Here is a 21,708-nt window from a genome sequence, read left to right as displayed (position 1 = left end):
GGCCCCTTGCACTATTGTAATTCAGCCTAGAACTTCATTCTCGTGCCTCAGGCACTTATTCCAAGAGGCAGCTATTGATCAGAATGGGAGCAGGGTCTATTTTGAAGATGACTTTGGGGTTTGTACAATAAATTCATCTGTTATGGAAACTGGAACATGAGGAGTAAACAAAGTAGAGGTTTTGGGAATAAGAAAATTGTGGCTGAGACAGCTGAATACGGCTTGAAGAATTCTGTGCTTTGTTGTGGACTCTACACGATGCACTCAGATAACTGCTCATATATTCTGTGTGTTCTAGTGACTGTTTTAAGAACTTCATTAACTTGTGGAAATGTGAACTCTTAGAGCTGTATGTGAACTCAGTGGGAGCTAAACCTCATATCAAATATTATATGCTCCTAAGGACGTTAGGATCAGGTTTAAAATAGGCCATATTTGACATCTGAAACTTGGGGTTATTTTAATCTAAATAACTTAATGTCTCAGTTGCATGTTTTACAGATGTAGAAATTACTTGTCCCATCACTGTATAACGGCTATAAAATAATTTGCCTTTTATAGGAGGATTGAAAAATGCTGTAAATCAAGTGTATGACTACCTCCTATTGATAAGGGATGAAACCAAGTATTAATACATATGTAACTTAAAATTGTATTTTGACACAGCAAGAAGTTGTGTTTGCAACTCTCATAATTGAAATGATCAACTTCAGACCTCAGTAACTTCCTTAAGATGTGATTCTTCTCTGTGAAGGTAATAGGCATCTAACTTACTTTTGAACAAACAATTCAGTTCTACCAATCCCCTGATACCTCTTTTGCTTCTGGAGGTGAAATCCTTTGACTCTCTGCAATTTATTTGCCAATAAACTGTACAAATCTGTACTGTATTGGATCGATCTGAAACTGATGACATAGGGGAGGTGTATTAAGTAATCCATTTCAAACTGATCCAAGCATAAAAATCTGAATTTTATAGCTCTGGAACTTAAATTTTCATTTTGAATCGTCAGTCAAACTTCTTAAACTAAGAGTAATACTAAAATGCAAGTTGAATTAGATGTAACTTTTTAAATGCTCTATTAAGTCATAGGTACTTTACCTTAGTACTAGTTCAATAAAATATTACTGGAGTGCTTATCCTTTCCACTTACTGCAGAGATTAAAAGCATACTTGCTATTATCAGTTGACTACTGCCTCACCGTAATCAATCTCCCCAGTGTAAAGCTGTTTCAGCAATGGATCAGTTTTATCACTTTTTTAAAGCTAACTGCCACCTGAAGCTGCATATGCTAAAAAAAAAAAAATCTGGTAGGCTTTTCTGAAAGGGACAGGGTTACAACAAATGTGTGAATGTGTATTTGTGGAAGTTTCTGTCTAAGATTGAAACTATTCTGCTTATACTTAGTGAATTTAATGATTTGGAAATGATTTGTTGGAGAGCCTGCAGCAGTGGAAAGAATATTTAAAAAAAGTGGTACCTTAGTTTCATCTTTTTAAAGCAGTTATAAAATATGTCTCTTCTGACTTTGCTGGTTTCTTGGATCATTCTCTGAGTGCTTCTTAATGCCTCTGAAACAGAAGATCTCATGCGGATCTTTAAAAAGCTTCAGTAAAGGCAAGTCGTTTTAAGTATTTGATGGGATTCTTGTCATGCAGTGTGTTCAGGAGAAGGATGAGAGTTTTGAGCTGCCCAAGGCATACCTCTTCTTCACAAGAACTCATCTGCTAAAAACAGCAGTCTGTTTAGCTGTGTGAAGTTCACTTGCTTGTGGAGAACTGATTTATTTCTCTCACCCCCCACCCTTCCCCCTAGAAAAAGACTTCCAGTGGCTTGTGTGCTCCTCCATATGTGCTTTGAGCTGTGCTTTGAAGTAGGGCAACTAGTTTTAAACAATGTGGTTTACACCATGCTTCTGTGTAACTTTTAGCTTGGTTTTAGTATGCTGACATGTTAGTGATGTGGCTTAGAGTTAACAAAATGCAATTCTTCATTTGCTTTGATGTTGGTTTCTTTAGGATTAGAATTTAAAAAAAAAGCATATTACACTTGGTTTGTTGTGCGAAAGCAAAGTCAAAATGGACTTAGAATGTGATTAAATGGCTGTGCAATAATTATTACTTAGCCAGGCATCTGTCTTGACGCATGGGTGATTACGTGGTGAACTCTGAGTTATCCTGTATTTTTTCCTCTGTCACCTTCCTGTTATTACTTCTCACTATCCTTTGTAGCCTAAGGAATTCTGAAAAAAATGCTTATATGATTTTAGTTTCTTTTCTAAGTCATTCTGGCATACTTTAGTTCAGAGTGCCTCGATTAAGCTTCATAAAATCTGAAAATGCATGTTATCTGTCATCTTTGAGTAGTGTCCTTCAGTAGCAAGATCCAATGTTTTGGCTTGACTTCTTAGTCAATTCTATATTCATTGTTTTAAGATGAAGGCACAAATTTAAGAACAGATTCCTAAAGGCAAAAGCAAACCACCATAGTCAAACAAATTAGTTTATATCCAGTTGCATAGTAGTAAATTAGCTGTGAGTATCCAATTATATTGCTTCAAATTGATTTGAAGAAGTAACTAAAATCTGACCAGCAAAACTATTCTGTGCTAGACAGGTTTGATATGTAATCGTTTATATTAACTGTCCCTGTATGTTTTGCTTTTTTGTCTTGTTCTTGGCAGCAACTTGAATTAGTGGAACCAAGCGGCTGGATTCATGTTCCTTTAACAGATACCCATAAGAAGCCTATCCGCACATTTATGATTCAGATAGCTGTTCTAGCTAATCACCAAAATGGAAGAGACACTCATATGAGACAAATCAAAGTGTACACCCCAGTGGAAGAGAGCTCTATTGGTAAATTTCCTAGATGTACAACAATTGATTTCATGATGTACCGCTCCATAAGGTAAAATTTCCTAATGGTAAATAATAAAGACATCTTTTTGATGGCAGCATTGTTGTTAAAATATTCAAATACTTAAAAAGCAAGGCTTACTTCAGTGTAATTATATGTTTACATTTATATTGTACAATTTTGAAATAAAATCTGGTATTACAGTATTTTTTTAGTGTGCGGCTTTTCATTACTTTTGATCTGAGTCTTTGGGTGTACTTGCACTACCTGAGATGGGGACCAGGATTGTTTTAAAAAGTGCGTTTGTGACTTGTAATCAAAATTGATTCGATACAGCAATTTTTTGCCACGTAGATGTTTTCCTCCTTGACCATGCATGGGAGTAATAGTTCTACTGTTTATTCCTTTACATATAAACTATACTTTTAACGAGCATTCTTTCTGAACAGCATGGTTTAAAGGCATTACCACAGTACTGGTAGTGTTGTCTGTCCTTGTTTATGTTACTGTTCTTTTTTCTTTTTTTTTGCTTTAATGATCACTATCCATGGATTTAGCCTTCTTTGTAACTACAAAGTATATGATAATGAAATGAGTAAAAACAAATCTTTTCAAGTGTCTTTGTGTCGACATCAATAAATATACTACACTTCTGAGTACAGGTTATCTAAATATATGCTGGCTGTTCTAAACAGGAAGAGTTAGAAATGCACAACATTTCTGCTACTACTGTACCTAGAGGTCCAGTGCAGTCCCTGAAATACTGAAAAATCAAATATATAATACAAGATAAGCGTAGACAAATACCATGGAGCTCCTTTAATGTAAGTGTATTAAAGTAAAGAATACTGCAAGGAAAATGTGTACTTAACCTATTTGCTATGAGTAGGAATGTTTGACGCTTTTAGTAATTAGCCTGAGACATTTAATTCTTTTACCTTTCAGAAAAAGTGAAGTGTATTTTAAAAAGTAGGCTGTTAAAGTACAAGGATTTTTGAAGTGTTCAGTAGTGATCAAACTCAGTTTTTCTTCTGAGCACCATAGAAGCTAATGGTAAATTTGGACTAATCACAATGAAGGAAATCTAATGAAAATTTTTCCTTATGAGTAAGGAAAGACTAATTCTTATGGGATCTTGTCAAAAAATGACATAACATCCTCCAGAGGAGAAAGGAGGTGACACAGAAAATGGGAAGATTGACAGAGAAGGATGAGAATTCTGCTGTTGAAATCCTGAAATCCTTTATATACTATAGTGGAGTAAGCTGACGTTTATTGACCTGTTTTGTCCTTTGGCTGAACTCTGCTGCCTTTAAGAAGGTAAAATGAGTATTGTCTGATAATGATGTTTGTGGAGAAGTCTGTGAGTAACCTGAGTTTTCTGTTAAATGCCAATTCAGTCTTCAAGAGTATCATACTGGTATTTTACCCTTTCTGTATAAGAGATGATAGAGCTCCTGTTCAGCAGAGGCTGCCTTAACTGATACTTTTTACCATGCCTCAGTTCTGTGGATTTTACTGTATGGTGTTAGGGAGTTGTTGTGCATTTCTGTTCACTTAATTTGAAGCAGAGGTTGTACGTTTGTTGTACCACTTGTATTTTAATCTTGACTAAAAAAAATTACTTTGATAAATTATTGAGAGGAAAATTAGTTGTTAGGTATTTCTACGGTTTTCGGTGTTTAGGTTTTTTTATTGTTGTTGCAGTTATCCATCCTAGCTTTATGTTGTCACATCGCTTTCACTTCCTCATGATTCTACCACTGATAATTCTGTGGTAATTCCAAATCCTGTTTAGGAACAGTTAAAATACTTTGATTCAAAGAAATATTTTAAAATATTCCCTTATCCTACTGTATAGAATGTATTATATACTTCAGTAATATATACATGTATTTTCTCATCTGTTCGAGAGACCAATCCTTGAAGTAAGCATAAATGCATTTATTATAAACTGTCCTGATGACTGGTTTGCATAGGAGTTCAAGGGTTGTCTAAACAATCAAATGTGTCCAAGTTAAGGGTACATGTTTTAAAACAACACACTTCTTTAGGCTGATGAAGTCAAGGTCAAATTCCTTGTAGCACAGTATCAGCAATGTTATCCAGTAGACTAAGAGCAAATTTGGGCTGAGAAGGACTGTTCTGCTTATTTTTTTCCTGCTTCAATAGGAATGGATCCTTAGAGCTATCTTTTGTCTTGCTTTTTTTCAGGGCTCCTACATCTATGTGAAAGAGGTACCAAGTATTTGTATCCAAAACACTAAGTTGTTTGTCATTCTTGAAATCAGCCTGACTACTTACACGACTCTAAAATTGAAAGGCTGTTTAAGTTGCTATAAGAAATGGTGGTATGTGTATTAAACTGGATGCTGTCAAAGATTTGTGCTGGGGAGGGGAACTGTACTTAAAAAATCTTATGTAATGTTTTTGCAGTCTTTTAGTAGACAGCAAGGTGTTGAAAGCTCTTTAAAGGTTAAGGCTGTAGTTACTTTTATTCTATCAACAGCTGATCTAGACTAAGGCTGTACATTCCAGTAATTTGTTTCTGCTTTATTGCCAGTGGTTACCATTCTCAAAGTTGTACTTTTACAGAGGCTTCTCTGCCTGCTCTCTAAACTGCATCTGTGAAATCACTAGATCCTTGCTCCTTTTAAATTAAATGTATTTTTTGTATTGGGTAGAAAGCAGTACTCTGTGGTAAGATGACAGTGAAAAGTGAGTTGTCATGATGATGACGGTGGGAGAAGATTAAAAGAGAGAGTACAACTGGTAACCCCTTCAGCTGCTGCTGACAGGAAAAAATATGACTGCCTGAAAGGCAGTACAAAAATACCAACTCTTCACTGCAGTTCCTGTCTTGCTCTTTAATAATCAGTATTACTGGAAACAAATATGGTGGCTATGCTAAAGCCATCTTAAATCTTTTTTGTGTTATTTCATAACAACTGTAGAGTGCATTGGTATTTAATATCTATGAAAGAACATTTGTTTTAACGTTTCTGGTGCTTAGTCACATAAGGCTGTTGATTTAAGTGATGAGATCCAAGAGGATTGTGTCTGAATATAAGGTACTACTTATGCAAAGTACTGTATTAATACATTTCAATTAGAATAAGCAGTCTGGTCTGCCAAAACATTGCTGGAAGTTGCCATGCATGTATTGTGCGTAGCTGCTACTTTTTTCTTGCTCATTTTTTTTGACACACAATTCTCTGGGATCTCATCACTTAAACAAGGAAATTTACATGGTGAAGCGCTAAAATTGTTGAGCAAATGAATTTTTCCAAGGACTGATTCTGAGAACAGAAAGTTCTTGTAATGTTACTTTAGTTAAAGTTTGTGTATTACCTGGCCAAATGCTTCTTTAAAAGACATCGAGTGTTGTAGACTATAGTTAACTGCTAATGTGTGCTAGAGATCCAAGATTGCAAACCTATAGAAAGGCCTGAATGTGTTATCATCATAGTGAAAACATACAAAAAAACAAACATTCTTAGGATCTTGTGTAGATAGTACTGGTGGAATACTATAACCATTTTGACATTGATTTCTCTTCAGTGTTTGTTTTTTTTGGTGGGAACGGGAATAATATTACTTCAGTATACTTGCCTCTCATATTCACTTCCTTCTTAGTCTCAAAAATAAATTTCCTTGGTATCCTTTAATAATATCTTACATCATAACTACTTTTTAGTGCAGTTTTACTTTATTTTTCCTGACACGCATGCTTTAGTTCCTGTTTGGAAGGAGACAGGTACTGTAGTCTTCAGTGTGTTCAGGTTGTCTCTTCTCTTTAGAAATGAATATGGAGCATTGTTTTTAGCAAACTGACAAATAACTGAAGATTCTTCTAAAATTATTATTTTTAACAAAGTAGCAACTGTCCAAAAAACTGAACCAACGTTGTTCAGTGAGTTTGCTTCTCAAGCACTGTAAAGCTCTTGAGAACAATATGGTGGGAGTATTGCTGTTAGGAAGAGGAGAGAGAGCCATGATGGCACCTTTTTCCACAATGACCTGTTGTGACTGTACCTAAAAATATTTAACTTACAGTTCCTTGTGGCTAATGTCAAAAATGAACAACAGATTTGCTTTTTTTTCTGAACTTGATGACATAATGCTAATTTCAGCAAAATACTTCACATGTGCTTTCACACTGAGATTGGAGATATAATTCAAGTCATTGATAACTCAACATTAAAACTATTAGATATGGTGTTTATTGAACAGTTGGCATGTAAATCGTTCACATTAAGCCTTTAACTCTCAGAAAAACAAAGTATGAGAGGTATCAAACACTGAAGGGAATCTTACTCTAGGACTTTTCTTCATCTGTTACAATAGTTTAAGGGAAGCAACTGAACGTGATTTAGGATTGTAATGATATGTACACAGAAGGTGAACCAGATGCCCAGTTCACTAGTGCTGATAAGTGAAAATGCATGAACTCATTTCTAATGGTGCAACTGAAGGACCACGGAGAGCTACCCATTCTTGGGAAGATGGGTGATCAATTCATCTAAGGCAGTGAGCCAGGTTTCTAGGCAGTGTGCTAGTGCTTAGAAGAATTTACACATTTCACAAAACAGTCAGTAAGAGTATCTTTGACTCTGAAACTGCAAGTAAAATTGGTCCCCAAGCAATTTATTACCCACCTTGGTAAGTAAACTGAGTTAGCTACAGAGCAGAGTGCCACATGCCCTAAATCAGGATAAAAAGACGGGATGTAGTAATTACAGATGAGTCACATTAAATGCTATAAACATAGAGTCAGAAAGTAATTAACTTCACAGAAAATCCTGATGCAATGGATAGTAGTTTCTTTTATAACTCTTATTTTCAGGCTGGATCTGGATTAGTAATACAAAGTGAGAGCTCATTGCTATATGGAGTCTAACTTGAAGTGAAAGAATAGTTAGCCGTTGCTTATGGTATTTTGGTTATGTACTTCGGTATGTGAATAAATCATGGAGGTTATTTTCAGTGAGCGTTTTTCTTTCATATACCATCCAGATTTGCAGCTTCAGTAAATGCATCAGTGGTCTTTGGAATCACTGGAGCGAGCCTAGAGTGACATCAGCATGTGCTTACTTAAATGGGAACATGTAAGCTTGGGATTCTGAAGAATACGTGGCAACCGCGTACAGTACAATGTCATGCTTTGAGAGCCTAACTTGTTTATTCACTTGTTTATTCACTTTGGACTCTTACATACAATGACAATTTAGGAATAAATGGTAATTAAAACAAATGGTTATAGGAATGCTTTGCGTTCTTTCTTAGGTATACACAATAGTAGCTGTTTTCCCTAATACTTTAACTACACGTTGTTTTAATTGCTTCGTTAAATGCCATAGGTTTTTGCTGGAACATAGGATAAAAATTTAAATGAAATTAAAATAATACTGAGAGTTCGTATGCTACCCCCAAAAGATGAGATTACTGAGGCTTTCAGGAAAAGATGTTGGGTGGTCTGCTGCTGGTTTGTAGTAAATGTTCTGTTCTAGATTTGAAAGGTGTTAAGGTGCTTTTATTAAACTGTGTAAGCCATTGTTAGACATATTCATGAAGTAAGTTTTAAGTAATCCTTCATGAGATGTTTGCTGCATTTCCAGGTTGATATTTCAACAAGCTGCTTTACATCACCCTAAGTTGTCTGAGATTTTTTTCCATTTGCACCAAAGAATAAGTGTTTCTTTGCAGCTAGTAAACAGTATTAGCATAGTTTGGTTTAATGGGGGGGGGGGGGGGGAATCAAGTAGTGAAAATGATGCTAATACTGACTGTTGCTAGAGGATATAATCAAGACATAATTATGTATCAAATGAGAAAGTAAGTATGGGATCACAGAAGACATTGAACATCTGAACTCTGACCCCGCTGAAGTGAACTACCACTGTTAATTAAAGTAGGGAATGGTTAAGCCAATTTCTAATACTTAAATTCAAGTAATTTAAATAGTATCAGTGACTTCCCAGTTTTATAGATAAAAACAGGCCAACCTTCAGCAGTTTTGAATATTTTTCAAGTAATTTCAATATACAAAACTTCTTTAGGGAGTACGTTCTAGGCACATGCGGGATGGCACTTGAGTTTTAAATTCAGAGTGTAAAAATCCTCAAGTAAAATGCTGTCACCAGAGCTCTGCACCAGTAAAGTTATGAGATGGCTTATGACTATAGATTTTTTTTTCTAGTTACGTTAGCTAAAGAGGCCTCTAAGCATTATATTGTCAACTGTTTGTCTTCCCCCCCCATTTTCTGTAAAGCCTGTTGATGACTGAGATATAGCAGCTGAGGTAGTGTGGTGTTTTTTATTTTTATTAACTTTCTCATTTTCTCAGGGTGGTTGCGGTAGTCTTGCTTTTTGCTGTATCTAAAGCTGGCAGTGTGACTTCTCATTTTTACTAGATTGAACTGGAGTTTGGCAGTTGGACTAACGAAATCTGAGAAAGAAAAGCACTTGGTTTGGGCTCTGTAGAGATTCTGATATTATAGATTAATAAAAACCTCACTGACTGAACTATATGGAGGCTTATGCAGTTCCTTGAATTGATTTTGTTTACTAAAGCTAAACTAGTAAGAACAAGAATTAATTCTCTAGTTTCTATCAATTCATTCTTTGGAGGAATGATCTTTGATAATTGATTTTTTTTTATTTTAATAAAAAATTAATAAAGCTAATATAAATGCAGCTAATTCAATCAGATTGAGATTTATAATGGAAAACCTCGTTCTTCTAACTGAAGATACTACTAAAGGAAAATGAATATATAGTGAAAGGAGTTGTCTAGGTTTCTTGAGTATTAGAAAATAGGTGTTACTGGTTAATATCTAACTTAGAGAATTGACCAAACAAGATCGATAATAGCTGTTCCATTTAAAAATTTTCCATAGTTTTGTCCTGAAGTTTTGTAGAATGGCTTAGATTGGAAGGGACCTGAAGGACCATCCAGTTCCAACTCCCTGCTGTAGTCTGGTTGCCACCCACTAGATTAAGCTGCCCAGAGCCCCATCCAACCTGGCCTTGAATGCCTCCAGGGACAGGGAATCTACAGTTTCTCTGGGCAACCTGTCCAGTGCCTCACCACCTTTTGAATAAAGAATTTATTCCTAACATCTAACCTAAATCTCCCCTCTTTTATTTTAAAATCATTCCTCCTTGTCCTATCACTTGTACAGGCAGTGGAAGCAAGAGAGTGTCACCTGGGAGGGATACAGGGATGTTGTCTGGACTTAGAGATGATACTAGGAAAGCCAAGGCATGGTCTGCCAACTGGACTTAGTGTGCAATGTTAAAAACAACGAGAAGGTATTCTATAGGTCAGAAGAGACCGGCCAAAGAGAGCGTACCTCCTCTGCTGAATGAGAAAGGAGAACTGGCTGCAACAGATATGGGGAAGGCTGAGGTACTCAGTGAGTTCTTTGCCTCAGTCTTCACTCTTGTGTCTTCAGTCTTCAGCCAGGATTCTTGCATCCCTGTACGTCGCATCCCTTAACTTGAACATCTAGGTAGGAACTAGGGGAACAAACTCCCCCCATTGTAAGGGTGGGGCAAGTCCAAGACCTGCTCTTGAGACTGGATGTGTACAAGTTCATGGGACTGGATGATGTGCATCCCAGGGTCCTAAGGGAGCTGGCTTATGTGGTTGCTGAGCCGCTTCCCATCATATTTGAGAAGTCATGGCTGTAAGGTGATATTCCTGGAGACTGGAAAAAGGGAAACATAATTCCCATTTACAAGAACAGGAGGAAGGAGGACTTGGGTAACTACAGGTTGGTGAGCCTCACCTCTGTGCCTGGGAAGATCATGAAGCAGATCATCTGGAAGTCGCGTTAAGGCACATGAGGGATGGCGGAGTGATCTGAGACAGCCAGCATGGCTTCACCCAGGGAAGGTTGTGCCTGACCAATATGGTGGCCTTCTGTGCTGAAGCGATAGTCTTGGTGGACAAAGGGAGGGCAACTGATGTCATCCACCTGGACTTGTGCAAGGCCTTTGACATGGTACCCCACCACATCCTTATCCCTAAATTGGAGACAAATGGATTGGAAGGGTAGACTAGTCAATGGAGAAGGAATTGCTTGAAAGTTTGCAGCCAGAGGGTTGTGGTCAATGGCTCTATGCCCAGGTGGAGGCCTGTAATGAGCAGTGTCCCCCAGTGGTCTGTCTTGGGACTGGTACTTTTTAACATTTTCATCAATGACATATGATAGGATCAGATGCACCCTCAGCAGGTTTGCTGATGACACCAAGCTGAGTGGTGCAGCTGATACAACAGAAGTCATTGCTGTTTCTTAGTGCCTTTGTCTGTCCAAAAATATCAAACTGTAACTTTAGAGTTTTGTGAAGACAAATTCAGTACTGTTATTGAAGTGTTAAAGCTATAGGGATAAACATTCTAGAACAATTTGAGTGGGGAAAAATGTTGTGCCTCTAGAGTAAGAATAGTATAACACAAGAATAACACCTGGAAGAGGCATCAGCTGTTCCATTCCACTAAAGAGATGGCCTGTTTAAAAAAAATTTAAAACATTCGAAATAAATCAGCATAATACGTTTACATGTGGAACAAAAGCTTTCTTTCAGTCTAGTCCGTTTCTCTGGCTACTGGGGCTGAGCCCTAGATTTCTTGCTTCAGTTGTTGTTTCTGAATTCTTCTGGTTTACAGCACTTGTTTCCTTCCCAGTCTTCACACTGGGTACAGTCCGCAGTCAGATTTACTTTTCCACCTCAGCCTTTTTTTACCCTTTCATTTCTCTTCCCCTTCCCACATTCACTGTTGAAGCATCCTATTGGTTACAGATTTTCTCACTCAATACCTGTTTTTTCATATCTTTGCCCCCAAATCCCCTAATCTGCCCAGTTTTTTCGCTCGTGATCCTGAAGACGACTTCTTTTCCTTGCTAGTCCCAGCTAAGACCACATGTTTCCTACCAGTAATATGCATTCTGCCTGTCAGCTCTCTCTCCATCCCACTGAAGTAGCAAGATAATGGGATTATTAAGAACACAGGGGAGAGATTTGTCTGAATTTCGTTAGCCCAGCCCAAGGATAGTCAGCTGCTTCCAGGTATTCTGTAGTGAAATTTTGACTTTGTCTTATAGTTTCACACTAGATTACGTTCAGGATTGTTCTGTGGGGTGTGCACATTTTAAGTCTTGACCAAAGTCAGGCAGGCTTTCATTAATGGGTATTTAGGTATATTCTCTATTCTCCTTCCTTTCCCCTCTAATTTCAGAAATCCCACTGTGAAGTACTAGAGCGGTAAAAGTTTCCAAATAAAAGGTGGTGAGAGTATTTCTCTGAAATGGCTGAATAATTTTGGCTGAAGTTTTCCAAAATAAATTCAGTCTAAGGCAAACAGCTGCTATGGGAAATTTCAGCTGAAAGAGTTACAATTTGGCTAAGTTCTGAGAAACTGAGAAGAGATTTGTGGGGGGAATTAACCCTGGCTAATGTTTCGGGTTTCACCAAATACTGTTTTCTTGGCAAATACTTTGTCACTTTGTATAGACCTTCCCATTTAGTTTGAAATCGTTCTCTGTAAGTGGCCAATTTCATGGGTGTAATTCTTGTCTGTATTTCCTTTGGACTAGATAAAACTGTGTTGAAACAATTTTTTAAAATGTAAAATAAGTCTGTTAAGCTTCAGTACTGTAAAAGAGCTGTTTTGTTTGGGGTTTATAGGGCCAAAGAATTTTTGAAGTAATTTATTTGCTTCTTCAGACTAGTTGAAGTAACCCTATATAGGTATAGTCTGTCAGGGCCATTTGTATTGGAAATGTCTCAGTTCTTTTATGATTGTTTGTAGCTTACACCGTGAATGTATGCTAGAGAAGCACTTGCAGAGCTAGGACTCTTATTTTAACCTAAGAGCTGTAGCACCATGCTGCAAATCTTCCCTAATATGCAATCTGTATGATAAGAAACAAAGTACGTGTCTCCTTCCCAGTTCTCCTCAACTACTTCTGTGAGCTGGACACATGCTCTTGTTTTTCGAGCTCTGCCATTATTAAAATTTTCTTTTTTTTCCCCTTCTTTTCTCTCTCACTTTTTTTTTCCTCCTAGCTTTTGAAACCAAGTGAAATGTTTTCACCCCAGGCTTGCCCTTATTACTGCAGACCTTTATGGGCAGATGGATGGTTCTTATTTCCTGTTATATAGCTATAACAGCTATATAGTGTCTCCATTCTGTTCAGAAGCCAGTGTCATCTTCCATTCAGGGTTCTTCTGCTAGATACATCTTCCAGTCATCTATATTTTCTCAGTGTAACTAACCTCTAAATACTTTATCTGGCCTTCACATACAAGACTGAATGCTAGAAATTAGGGGAGTTACCAGGAGTGTGTAAATCCTGTGTATCCTCATTCTAAATCAAGCACTTCTAGTGAAGACAAAGAAGTCCTTGAGGAAAAACTCACTTGATCGTAAGGAGTCGTTTTGTACTTTGTTGATCCTGAAACACTCAACAATATAAAACCCACAACAACGACCACCACCACCAAAAAGGCAGTTCTCCCTTAAAGATGGGTAAGGCATAGAAAGTTTGCCCCATCCATTTTCTGTTAGCCCCTGTGACCTGAACGAATCTGAATGGGTAGCTTGAGATGAGTACTACCTCAAGACAGTCTCTTCGTAAATGGTGATTTCTTATTTCAAACATACATGGAAGAGCAATCTGGTACTAGAAATTAAGCACAGTCAATTTAACTGTAGTGTTCTTGTGGTTTGCAGTGGCTAGTTCTCTGTGACCTGACTTGTGGCCCTTTGTCAGCAGCTCCAGGTGACACAGAGGTCTATCAGCACCTGCATTCAGGTGGAATGTGGAAATGCGAAAATGGCTTTGAATCCATTCATGTTTTGTTTTCTTCATGCTGCCATTTTATTCTCTACACTTCTTTCCAAAAGAAGGGAGCTGTAGATCTTAACTCCTAGTCCCATCTAGAGGATGGTTGAGTTAGTACTAGAAAAAAATGTGTGTGTATATATACATATATATATATACATACAACGCTGATGCACTCAGCCCCACGTCTGTTATTTTATTATAGACATCAGCATCAGAGCAATCTGAAAAGAGAGGAAAATAAGATGGGCACTGGAGATTTCATCAGTATTTTACATCTTCCTCTACTAGGATGCATGGACAAGAATCAAAGCATTTACCATTGAGCAGACTTTGTACAGGATAAAGAAAAGCAAACAAATCCACTGATATTCTATTTAGTTTCAGGAGAGTGTATTAGGTAGGAGTAAGATAAGAGGACTAAAATACCTCTTTCTAAAAGTGCTAAAAAAAAAAAAAAGCTAGGATAATTGTCTCTGTGGATGTTGTGGAGATATTTTGTAGACGTAATATTTAAATCTCCAAAGCAAATACATATATAACATCTTAAAAAAAAAAAAAAAAGAGGGGGGCGGGGGGAAGGAGTAGGAAGAGAACCACATGAAACAGTCTACGGGAAGCTTCTGAAGAGCCGTTTCTCCAGAAGCTGAAGTTTTGTTTAAATTAGAAAATAAAGTCTGACAGATTAGGGTTAGTAATAAGAGCACAAGGGATAATTAGAAGAATAAGTTCCAAACAGCTTTGAAACTAATAATAACTCAATTGAATATGCATTAGGAGCAAAAAAAATCTGTTAATCATTAGGTTTATGAGGCAAACCAAGTATGCACTTGAACATTTAGGGTTGCTACAAAAGTAGTGCCACCCTTTTTATTATGTTGGCTCACATCATCAGAGGCAGATGGTGGTGGTATGGCAGTAGAGGTTGAACCTTCCCACTGATATTCCTTTACATGTTGTTGCTGTGTGACAGATGGCAGCAGAGGGGCAGTCTGACAAAATGGCGTCTGACACGGAAGTGAGTATGAAGCAAAGCTGTGGCACTGAATTCCTCCTTGTGGAGACAGTTGCACCTATTGATGCTCATCAGCACTTGCTGAACATTTCTGTAGACCAAACAGTGGATGTGAGCACAGTGAGGAGGTGAGTGGTGAATTTCAGCACTGGTGACAGTGGGTCACCTCCAGTGGTGCAGATTTTCACGCGTGCGGCACGTGTGCTCTTGTTCATGGTTGGCAAAAATGCACAGCTATGGTGCAGATAATGTTGAAAAATGGTGTTTTGTAGCTGAGAATTTGCTCGGTCAAATAGTGTTCTTTGTATCTGTTGTAGTTTTCATTGAAATAAATGGGCGATTTTACTTTCTGAACAACCTACGTGCATATGTAAAGAAGTGTCGATGATCATTACAAGTAGTAAGCACAGTTCTAATATTTTCCCTGCTCAACAAAAGATAAAATACAGCTATGGAACAGTTGTCGTAGATGACCACATAAGGTAAGACTCATCCGCATGGAAAAAATAAAGTAAGGAATATCTTAAGCCTTGGAGTGAGCAAGGATTTATTTATTTTCCCAGTGTCTTTTTCAGTACAAGAATGTGAGGTCTTTAGGCTATGTCAGGAGATGACAGATTCAGAACAAATAACAAGAATTACAAATGTAATTCTTAAAGTTGAATTTTATCTGTGTAGCTTCTGACTGCAGAAGGCTATTGATGTTTTAATTTAATCTGAATATTACTGAAAAAATTCATGGGAAAAAAATCTGTTGAAGATTATGAAATACAAAAGAGATAAGCTATAAGTTATTGGAGGTTTCTGTAGTACTGGCGAAGTATCTGAACCTGCTTGTCCTTTTACACTCCTCCCTGGGCATTCACTTGCTGACGTTGGGCTATACCCGTTCCTGTTTAGGATCAGGTTGCTGTTGAACCCTAGGCACGAAAACCTTTGCTTGGAAGAGAAGAAAGAGCTAAGGAAAACAAAAGTTTGGAGAAATCATGTGACTGCAAAGGATAACAAATGCAGTAAAAGTGAGGGGTGTAAGGTTTGAAGTATCAAAGATGAGAAAACAAGAAAGTATTCTTCCTTCCCTCAAAAGCACTGGAAACTGCAAGAAAATATCTGGGAACCCATTTAATGCTTCCCAGGGCTTCCTATGGGGCAGGTTGTACTAAATGGATCAGATACTGTTATTTGTACGTCCTTCAGTGGCTTACGTTCTCGACTCTTGGCAGTTTGCTTACAACATGAAGCTAACTGAGAGCAGAAACATTGTCATTTGAGAATAAAGCGTTGCATTTCTGTAACCCCAAAAAGCAAACTTCTGAGTAGGTCTGAGAAAAGTGGGGGAAAAAAAGCCTGCTTTCTCGTCATAATACACTGGGATCATGTTTAGACTGATACATAGCCTTAGTAGTGTTATATTCTATAACATTGGCAGGAGCTTAGTTCTTAGTCTGAATGCTGTGCTTGTTTTGAAATTTAAATAATAAACAATTTATGTATGTATGTATTTTAGCTTAAAATCACATTTTGTCAGATTTGGCTGTTAATAAAAGCTTATGGTGGAATCAGCACTCTGTCCTTCCAGTGAAAATATGAACGGGACCACACAAAATGCTTCCACTGTGTCATTTCTTTTACTGCTGTTCCATTAAAATAAACTCCTTGCCACAGAACTTACTTGTTATTTCCCATTTCTCAAAAATATTGCAAGTAGTGTGATTTCTAGAGCTTTACCACTTCTAGCTTTGGTATCTACTTGACTCTATGTTTGCAGAAGATCTCTTTATATTCCGTCCTACCATTCCTTTTTGACCATGTATGTTACTGGGTCTTAAGTGTACTTTATTAAATGCAGATCTTGGCCAATAAGGCTTACAGCTGGACCAGGGCTGGTCAGATGGTGTCATATTCATCTTGGTTTCTCTGACTGTTGATACCAGAAAAAGAGCACTTGTGATCTGAATGTATGTATTCTTCCGTTCATGTATGTCTCGGTATTTACTGAGATAAATTCTTCTGATTATAGTATGTGTTTTTTCCTCATTCTCCTGGATTCCATTGCTTGTCAAGCTCCACTGAAGTAAAATAGAAAGGGACTTCGACGCTTTGTATGTGTGCTTTTCTCTTGTAATGTGGCCCTGTGTGGTTCTCACTTCAATCTTTGAAAAAATGGATATATTTTGTTGTTTAGTCCTCTTGATTCAAACCTAGTTTTTGACTCATTAGACAATTGTTTTTCTACTTTTTTTATTTCAGGTATGAGAAAAATCTTCAGCGTTCCTGAGGCTGAAGGCAAGAGCATAGCTAGAATTTGTTTAGAAATCAAAATTGGTTTAATAGTTTTTTTTGTTGTTTCTGCTTCATCTGTAGTAATGAAAATTTGCAAATATGTTCTTAAACCCTAAGCAGATAGGTTGAGATGCATTGAAATCACGAATGCCCAGCAAATTGTGAGCTGGGATCCTGGAGGCTTGTTGGCTTAATCTCATAGTCAGTACCAGCAACTTCGATATTTTCTCTAACATTGTATCACCTTTAGAGTAGTTAGATGGAATTACTGGAACAGTCGCTGTAAAACTCATCATGCTTTAAGGATGATCTCCCAAGATGATAAGAATATATAATATCAACTGCCCTAAAATTCTATTCTGGTACCAATGCACAGTAAAACAGTTTGTGCTGTGAACATCCCTAATAAAAGCTGTTGTTTTAAGCTTGATTCAGGATCCATTTTACTTGGCAAGTTGGCTTAGTTCAGCTCTTAAAAGCCTGACATCAACTTCCAGGGCTCACTTGCTCCTGCACCTGATGAATCCTTGCAACATTGTGTTACATTTTTCTATGCAGTTAGTTTCCAACACTTTCTCTTAGTTTACAGGGAAGTGAATAATCTGCATTTACATTCACTGCCAGTATGTTCACAAGCTGGCAGGTAATACTCACAGGGCTGTGCTTGAATGCATCACTTCTGCTATGCTCTTACCCTTCGCTATGCCAACAGCTGAGAGCACTGTGAGTTTCTCCTACACTTGCATCTTCTGGCTCATTGTCAGTCAAGCTGTGCCAACTGCACCAGCCAGTAAAAGCATATAGGAAAAACAAATTTGTACAGGAAAGTGATGACTTGCACGCAAGACTACAGTAAATGCACTGTTAGGCTACATTTTGTTAGTGCTGAAGAAATAGCTTTCAAAATTGAGGTTTTTATTGATGATAGTTTATCTGAGGATGCTTTTTCTCAAAGGATGAGGACCAAAACTATTTTTTTTAAAACTGCTGTAACTTAAGCATTTTTAAAAACTATATCAGTGAATGAGACAGTGATACCTCAGTGCTGCATCATTCTCAAAGACTCCTGTGTAAATAATAGTAAAGGGATGTTCCAGCTTATATTCCAGAACACACAAGTTGTGTGTAACAGAAATTATTTGATGATTATCTGAAGTTTCTACAATGTCTCCAAAAGTAGCATTATTCCGTTTATTTATTTTGTAATGTAAAATAGTAGAAAGTAGAGTTGGTTGTTGAAGGGCATTTATGACCATTAAAGAAACTCAGATGTTAGTTTTCTAATTTCCCTTAAGCAAAACACTTTACGTCTCCCTTTTATATCACAGGGAGGAGAAATGAAACAGGATTCTTCTTCTGCAGAACTTTGCTTGTAATTGCAAATTTTTGCTGCAGGATTTCTGTCATTATTTTGTGTCTAATTCTTCCAAGGAATGCTGAAGGACCTGCAGAAGGCACTGTGGCATTGAATGCTTAAGTTTAAGCAAAAAGTTTCTTAGTATTTGTACGTTAATCTAAATAATATTTTGCACGTTGTTATACACGTATGCTTAGCTGAATCAATCTCATGAGAGTCAGTAGTACAGTTAAAATTAACATTAAATAACATACCCTATGTTTGTTAGAACTATATTAGTGGACTGCTGAAACTTGCAAGACTAACATCAATCTCATTAATTAATCTATTTAAATCACATTGATATATTGGAAACCTAATTTCTAACCTTCATTCAAGATTGACTCTCCGTATATTAGAGATAGTGATTGATGAGAAATAAGGAGGCTCTGGATATAAGGAGTATGGGGGATAGAATGGACAGATTTTCTGAAGTCAAAACATTTGAAGAATGTAAAATGTGCAAAGCATTATAGCTGCTTAGTTTTGGCATTTATAGACAATCTTGTCAAAACTTGTAAAAAAAAAAAAACAACAACCCAACAATCTGTACCAAAAACTGTATTTCCTATTCTGCTGTGAAGACTTAGGATGCAAAGACCACTTAGCAGCAGTTTTTGTGGGGAAACATATTTTCCACACAGGAGAAGGCTAGCGAAGACCACTTTTTCTCATGCCTGCTATCTCTCTGATTCTGATTTAAGGTGAAAAAGATTTCTATAAGAAAGTCTGAGTAAAACAAAGGAATGCTTCTGATAAATTACTCCATATCAACTCCTTTACTGAGTTGAAATGTCTAATGAGCTTTAATTTAATGATAGAAAAAGTACAAGTCATCTGCTGTCCTATCAGTTTTATATGCTTGTTGCTTATGAAGCTATGTATTAGGTGGAAAGTTGCATAAGACAAGTAAGAAGCCAAGGGGGAAATGGTTTCTTCAATACAAAAATGACTAATAGAACATTACTATGAAAACTATTACAGTTAATGTAAGATATTCCAAAAGCAAGGCAATTAGCAGTGTAGCATATTACAGTCTTTTTTAAGGAGAGGAAGCAGTACTCTTTTGGCTTTAGAATATAAGAAAAATAGGGTTTCTGTTAACAGCAAATCAATTTTGATCAGTGGATGAGAGGTTCTTATCTTAGTGTACTTATTGTGCAGGGGAGGTGAACTTAAGTATTCCAGAAAAAATGTTGTTTTACTACATTTCTGATGGTCTGCCACATACTTTAGTTAAAGCTCTCTCTTTTTCTGTGATAATGTAACACTCGACGGAAACGCTCTATAAAGTAGGCATGACAAGTGGTTCGATTTCCCCATCTTTTGGAGTGCAGTTTAGATGAGCAAAATTCCAAGAGTCTCTATGTCTAAGAAAATCTGCAGCAGTTTTTCAGCGAGTTAATCTGTGCCCCATAAAGCTCCAGGACCTTAAGTTATTCCCATAGCTATGTGAAGGCTCTGGCCTAGATCATAAAGTCGATTTAGAGGCTTAAATGCTAAGAGCCACCTTTCTTTCCTAATACACTTCTTTGACCTCCAGAATTCCCACTCAGTTATTTGGCTGTAACAGGCCCTATGGATTTTAATATTTTCCTGGCTAATTTCTTCTGAGGCTTAGCTGTTTCCCTCTAGATAGCTCTAGAATCACCCTCATTTGATTTTAATTAGCAATTATTATGAGTCACAGATGTGTGTTTATGAGAAAGAGCAGAGGAAAAAAGACTCTAGCCTTGTTGTTTGGGCAAGTCTCTAGGAAGAGGAAAAACTATGTTTTCTTCTTTGTGCTGACCAAATCCATCTTTCATTCCGGGGGATCAGTTCAACAGGAAAAATAGGTAACTGTTTTCCTTCCTTTTCTTTTCTCATTCTTGCATCACCTCTGACTCGCCCTGATTCTTGAGGTGTGATGTGGAGAGAGAGATGTGGATTCAGATCACTCCAGATTAGTGAATTCTGGCCTTGGTGGGTGCATTTATCGTGATGTAGGTGAAGGTGTCACTTCCATCTCTAGTAACATCCCAAGACAGTATAAATCTCAAGTTGTGCTCCTTTCTGTAGCGTTAGCTGTTTAAGAGCATATCTACTCCATGTCTCAGATTCAGGGCTGGCTCTGCCTGCATACCAATCCTCAAGTTAACAGTGCTGGAACCTGCAGTGTGGATAATGGCATTGTAGATCTGTTGTGTGAGACCCTGTTGTAAACATCCTCCAGTTCCAGGAGAAAAGTGAATCCAACTCCGCTGCATTTGCTGCAAACAAATCTCTCACAGCTCCAAGCTCAACATATTCCCTTAGAGGACTCTTTCTTTCCAAAGTGCCTTTTTCCCAGCAAACATTGCCAAGGGAACTGAGATAGACAAGCTAGGACTATTTTTCACTGTGTGGCTAAACAACTAAGTTTTGGGCGTTGTTTCAGTGAGTACCTTGTGTGATACAGCTCTGTTTCTCTTTGAAAGCTCTGTGAATTTCTGTCTTTATATTAACAGTAAATTAGGCTCAGTGACATTGTCTTGCAAGTTCTGGTAGGCTGAGGAAGGGAAAAAACCTGAAGGAAAAAACAGAGGAAATGTGATGTTCCTACAGTGGTAGGTGATGCTATGTTTTATAAGTGAGCAGAAGACAAAATACAGAAGATTGTTTTCATGGATATATCTTGGGCATAGTTCCTGCAGGCCTGTTTGTGGGAGAAAGACATGATGGGGCTTGCTTTGTTTTTTTTAATATAGTGTGAATCTGTACAAAACTGTGCTGTGAATTACTGTGGTAATTTATAGGCTATTCTGTTAAAACATGTCTAAATGGAGTCCATATATGTCTGATATTATGGTAATGATGACTACTACTTCTGAAAGTAAACCAATGCATTCAGTGAAAAATCCTACACAAATGAATTGAGCACAGATTTCAGCTTTCGCTTTTGCTCATTTTTTGGGTAAATCATTCTGATTTTTCTTTTGAACTGACATAAACTGTTCTTGAGCAACTAACAACTTTCTTTTCAGTTTACTCCACCCTCTTTTCCTGCATTTCTCACACTTTACAAGGGCAGTGGGAATACAGCTAGCCATTTAATGACCAGATAAGAGTCCCTTGATTTTTTTTTTAAAGTCCTTTACTGTACTGGCTTTTAATGCAGATAACTTTTTTTTTCTAGGATCTTGAATTTACCAACTTAACGTCTGGCCTAGCCCTTTCATGTACAAATAGGGCAAGTCTCTCCATTACAAAAACACTTTCTTGCTGCAGACAACCTAGCTGACTGCTTTAATCAGTGGAAATTTAGCAGCATCAGTCATA

General features: G+C 37.3%; 1 protein-coding gene across 11 annotated transcripts in view; it reads left to right on the top strand.

Moving 5' to 3' along the window:
• ANAPC10 (anaphase promoting complex subunit 10) overlaps positions 1 to 21,708 on the top strand; it is a 343,652-nt gene that overhangs the window by 30,725 nt on the left and 291,219 nt on the right. Inside the window, exons 5-6 of one of the 11 annotated variants that reach the window (XM_021395472.1) lie at positions 667 to 754; positions 2,686 to 2,821. The exons of 5 other annotated variants lie outside the window; for them this stretch is intronic. In XM_021395472.1, the coding sequence (XP_021251147.1) occupies positions 667 to 723 (57 nt within the window). In that variant the 3' untranslated portion in view covers positions 724 to 754; positions 2,686 to 2,821. Of the gene's footprint in view, positions 1 to 666; positions 755 to 2,685; positions 3,068 to 21,565; positions 21,686 to 21,708 lie in introns of those variants that run through there. 5 more of the 11 variants (XR_002438187.1, XR_002438185.1, XM_021395468.1 and 2 more) reach the window with 5 other exon arrangements.

The sequence above is a fragment of the Numida meleagris genome, chromosome 4 (genome assembly GCF_002078875.1).
Source record: "Numida meleagris isolate 19003 breed g44 Domestic line chromosome 4, NumMel1.0, whole genome shotgun sequence".
NCBI classification, from domain to species: domain Eukaryota; kingdom Metazoa; phylum Chordata; class Aves; order Galliformes; family Numididae; genus Numida; species Numida meleagris.
The sequence above is the reverse complement of the archived record's forward strand: the minus strand, read 5'-3'. Positions and strand labels throughout refer to the sequence as shown.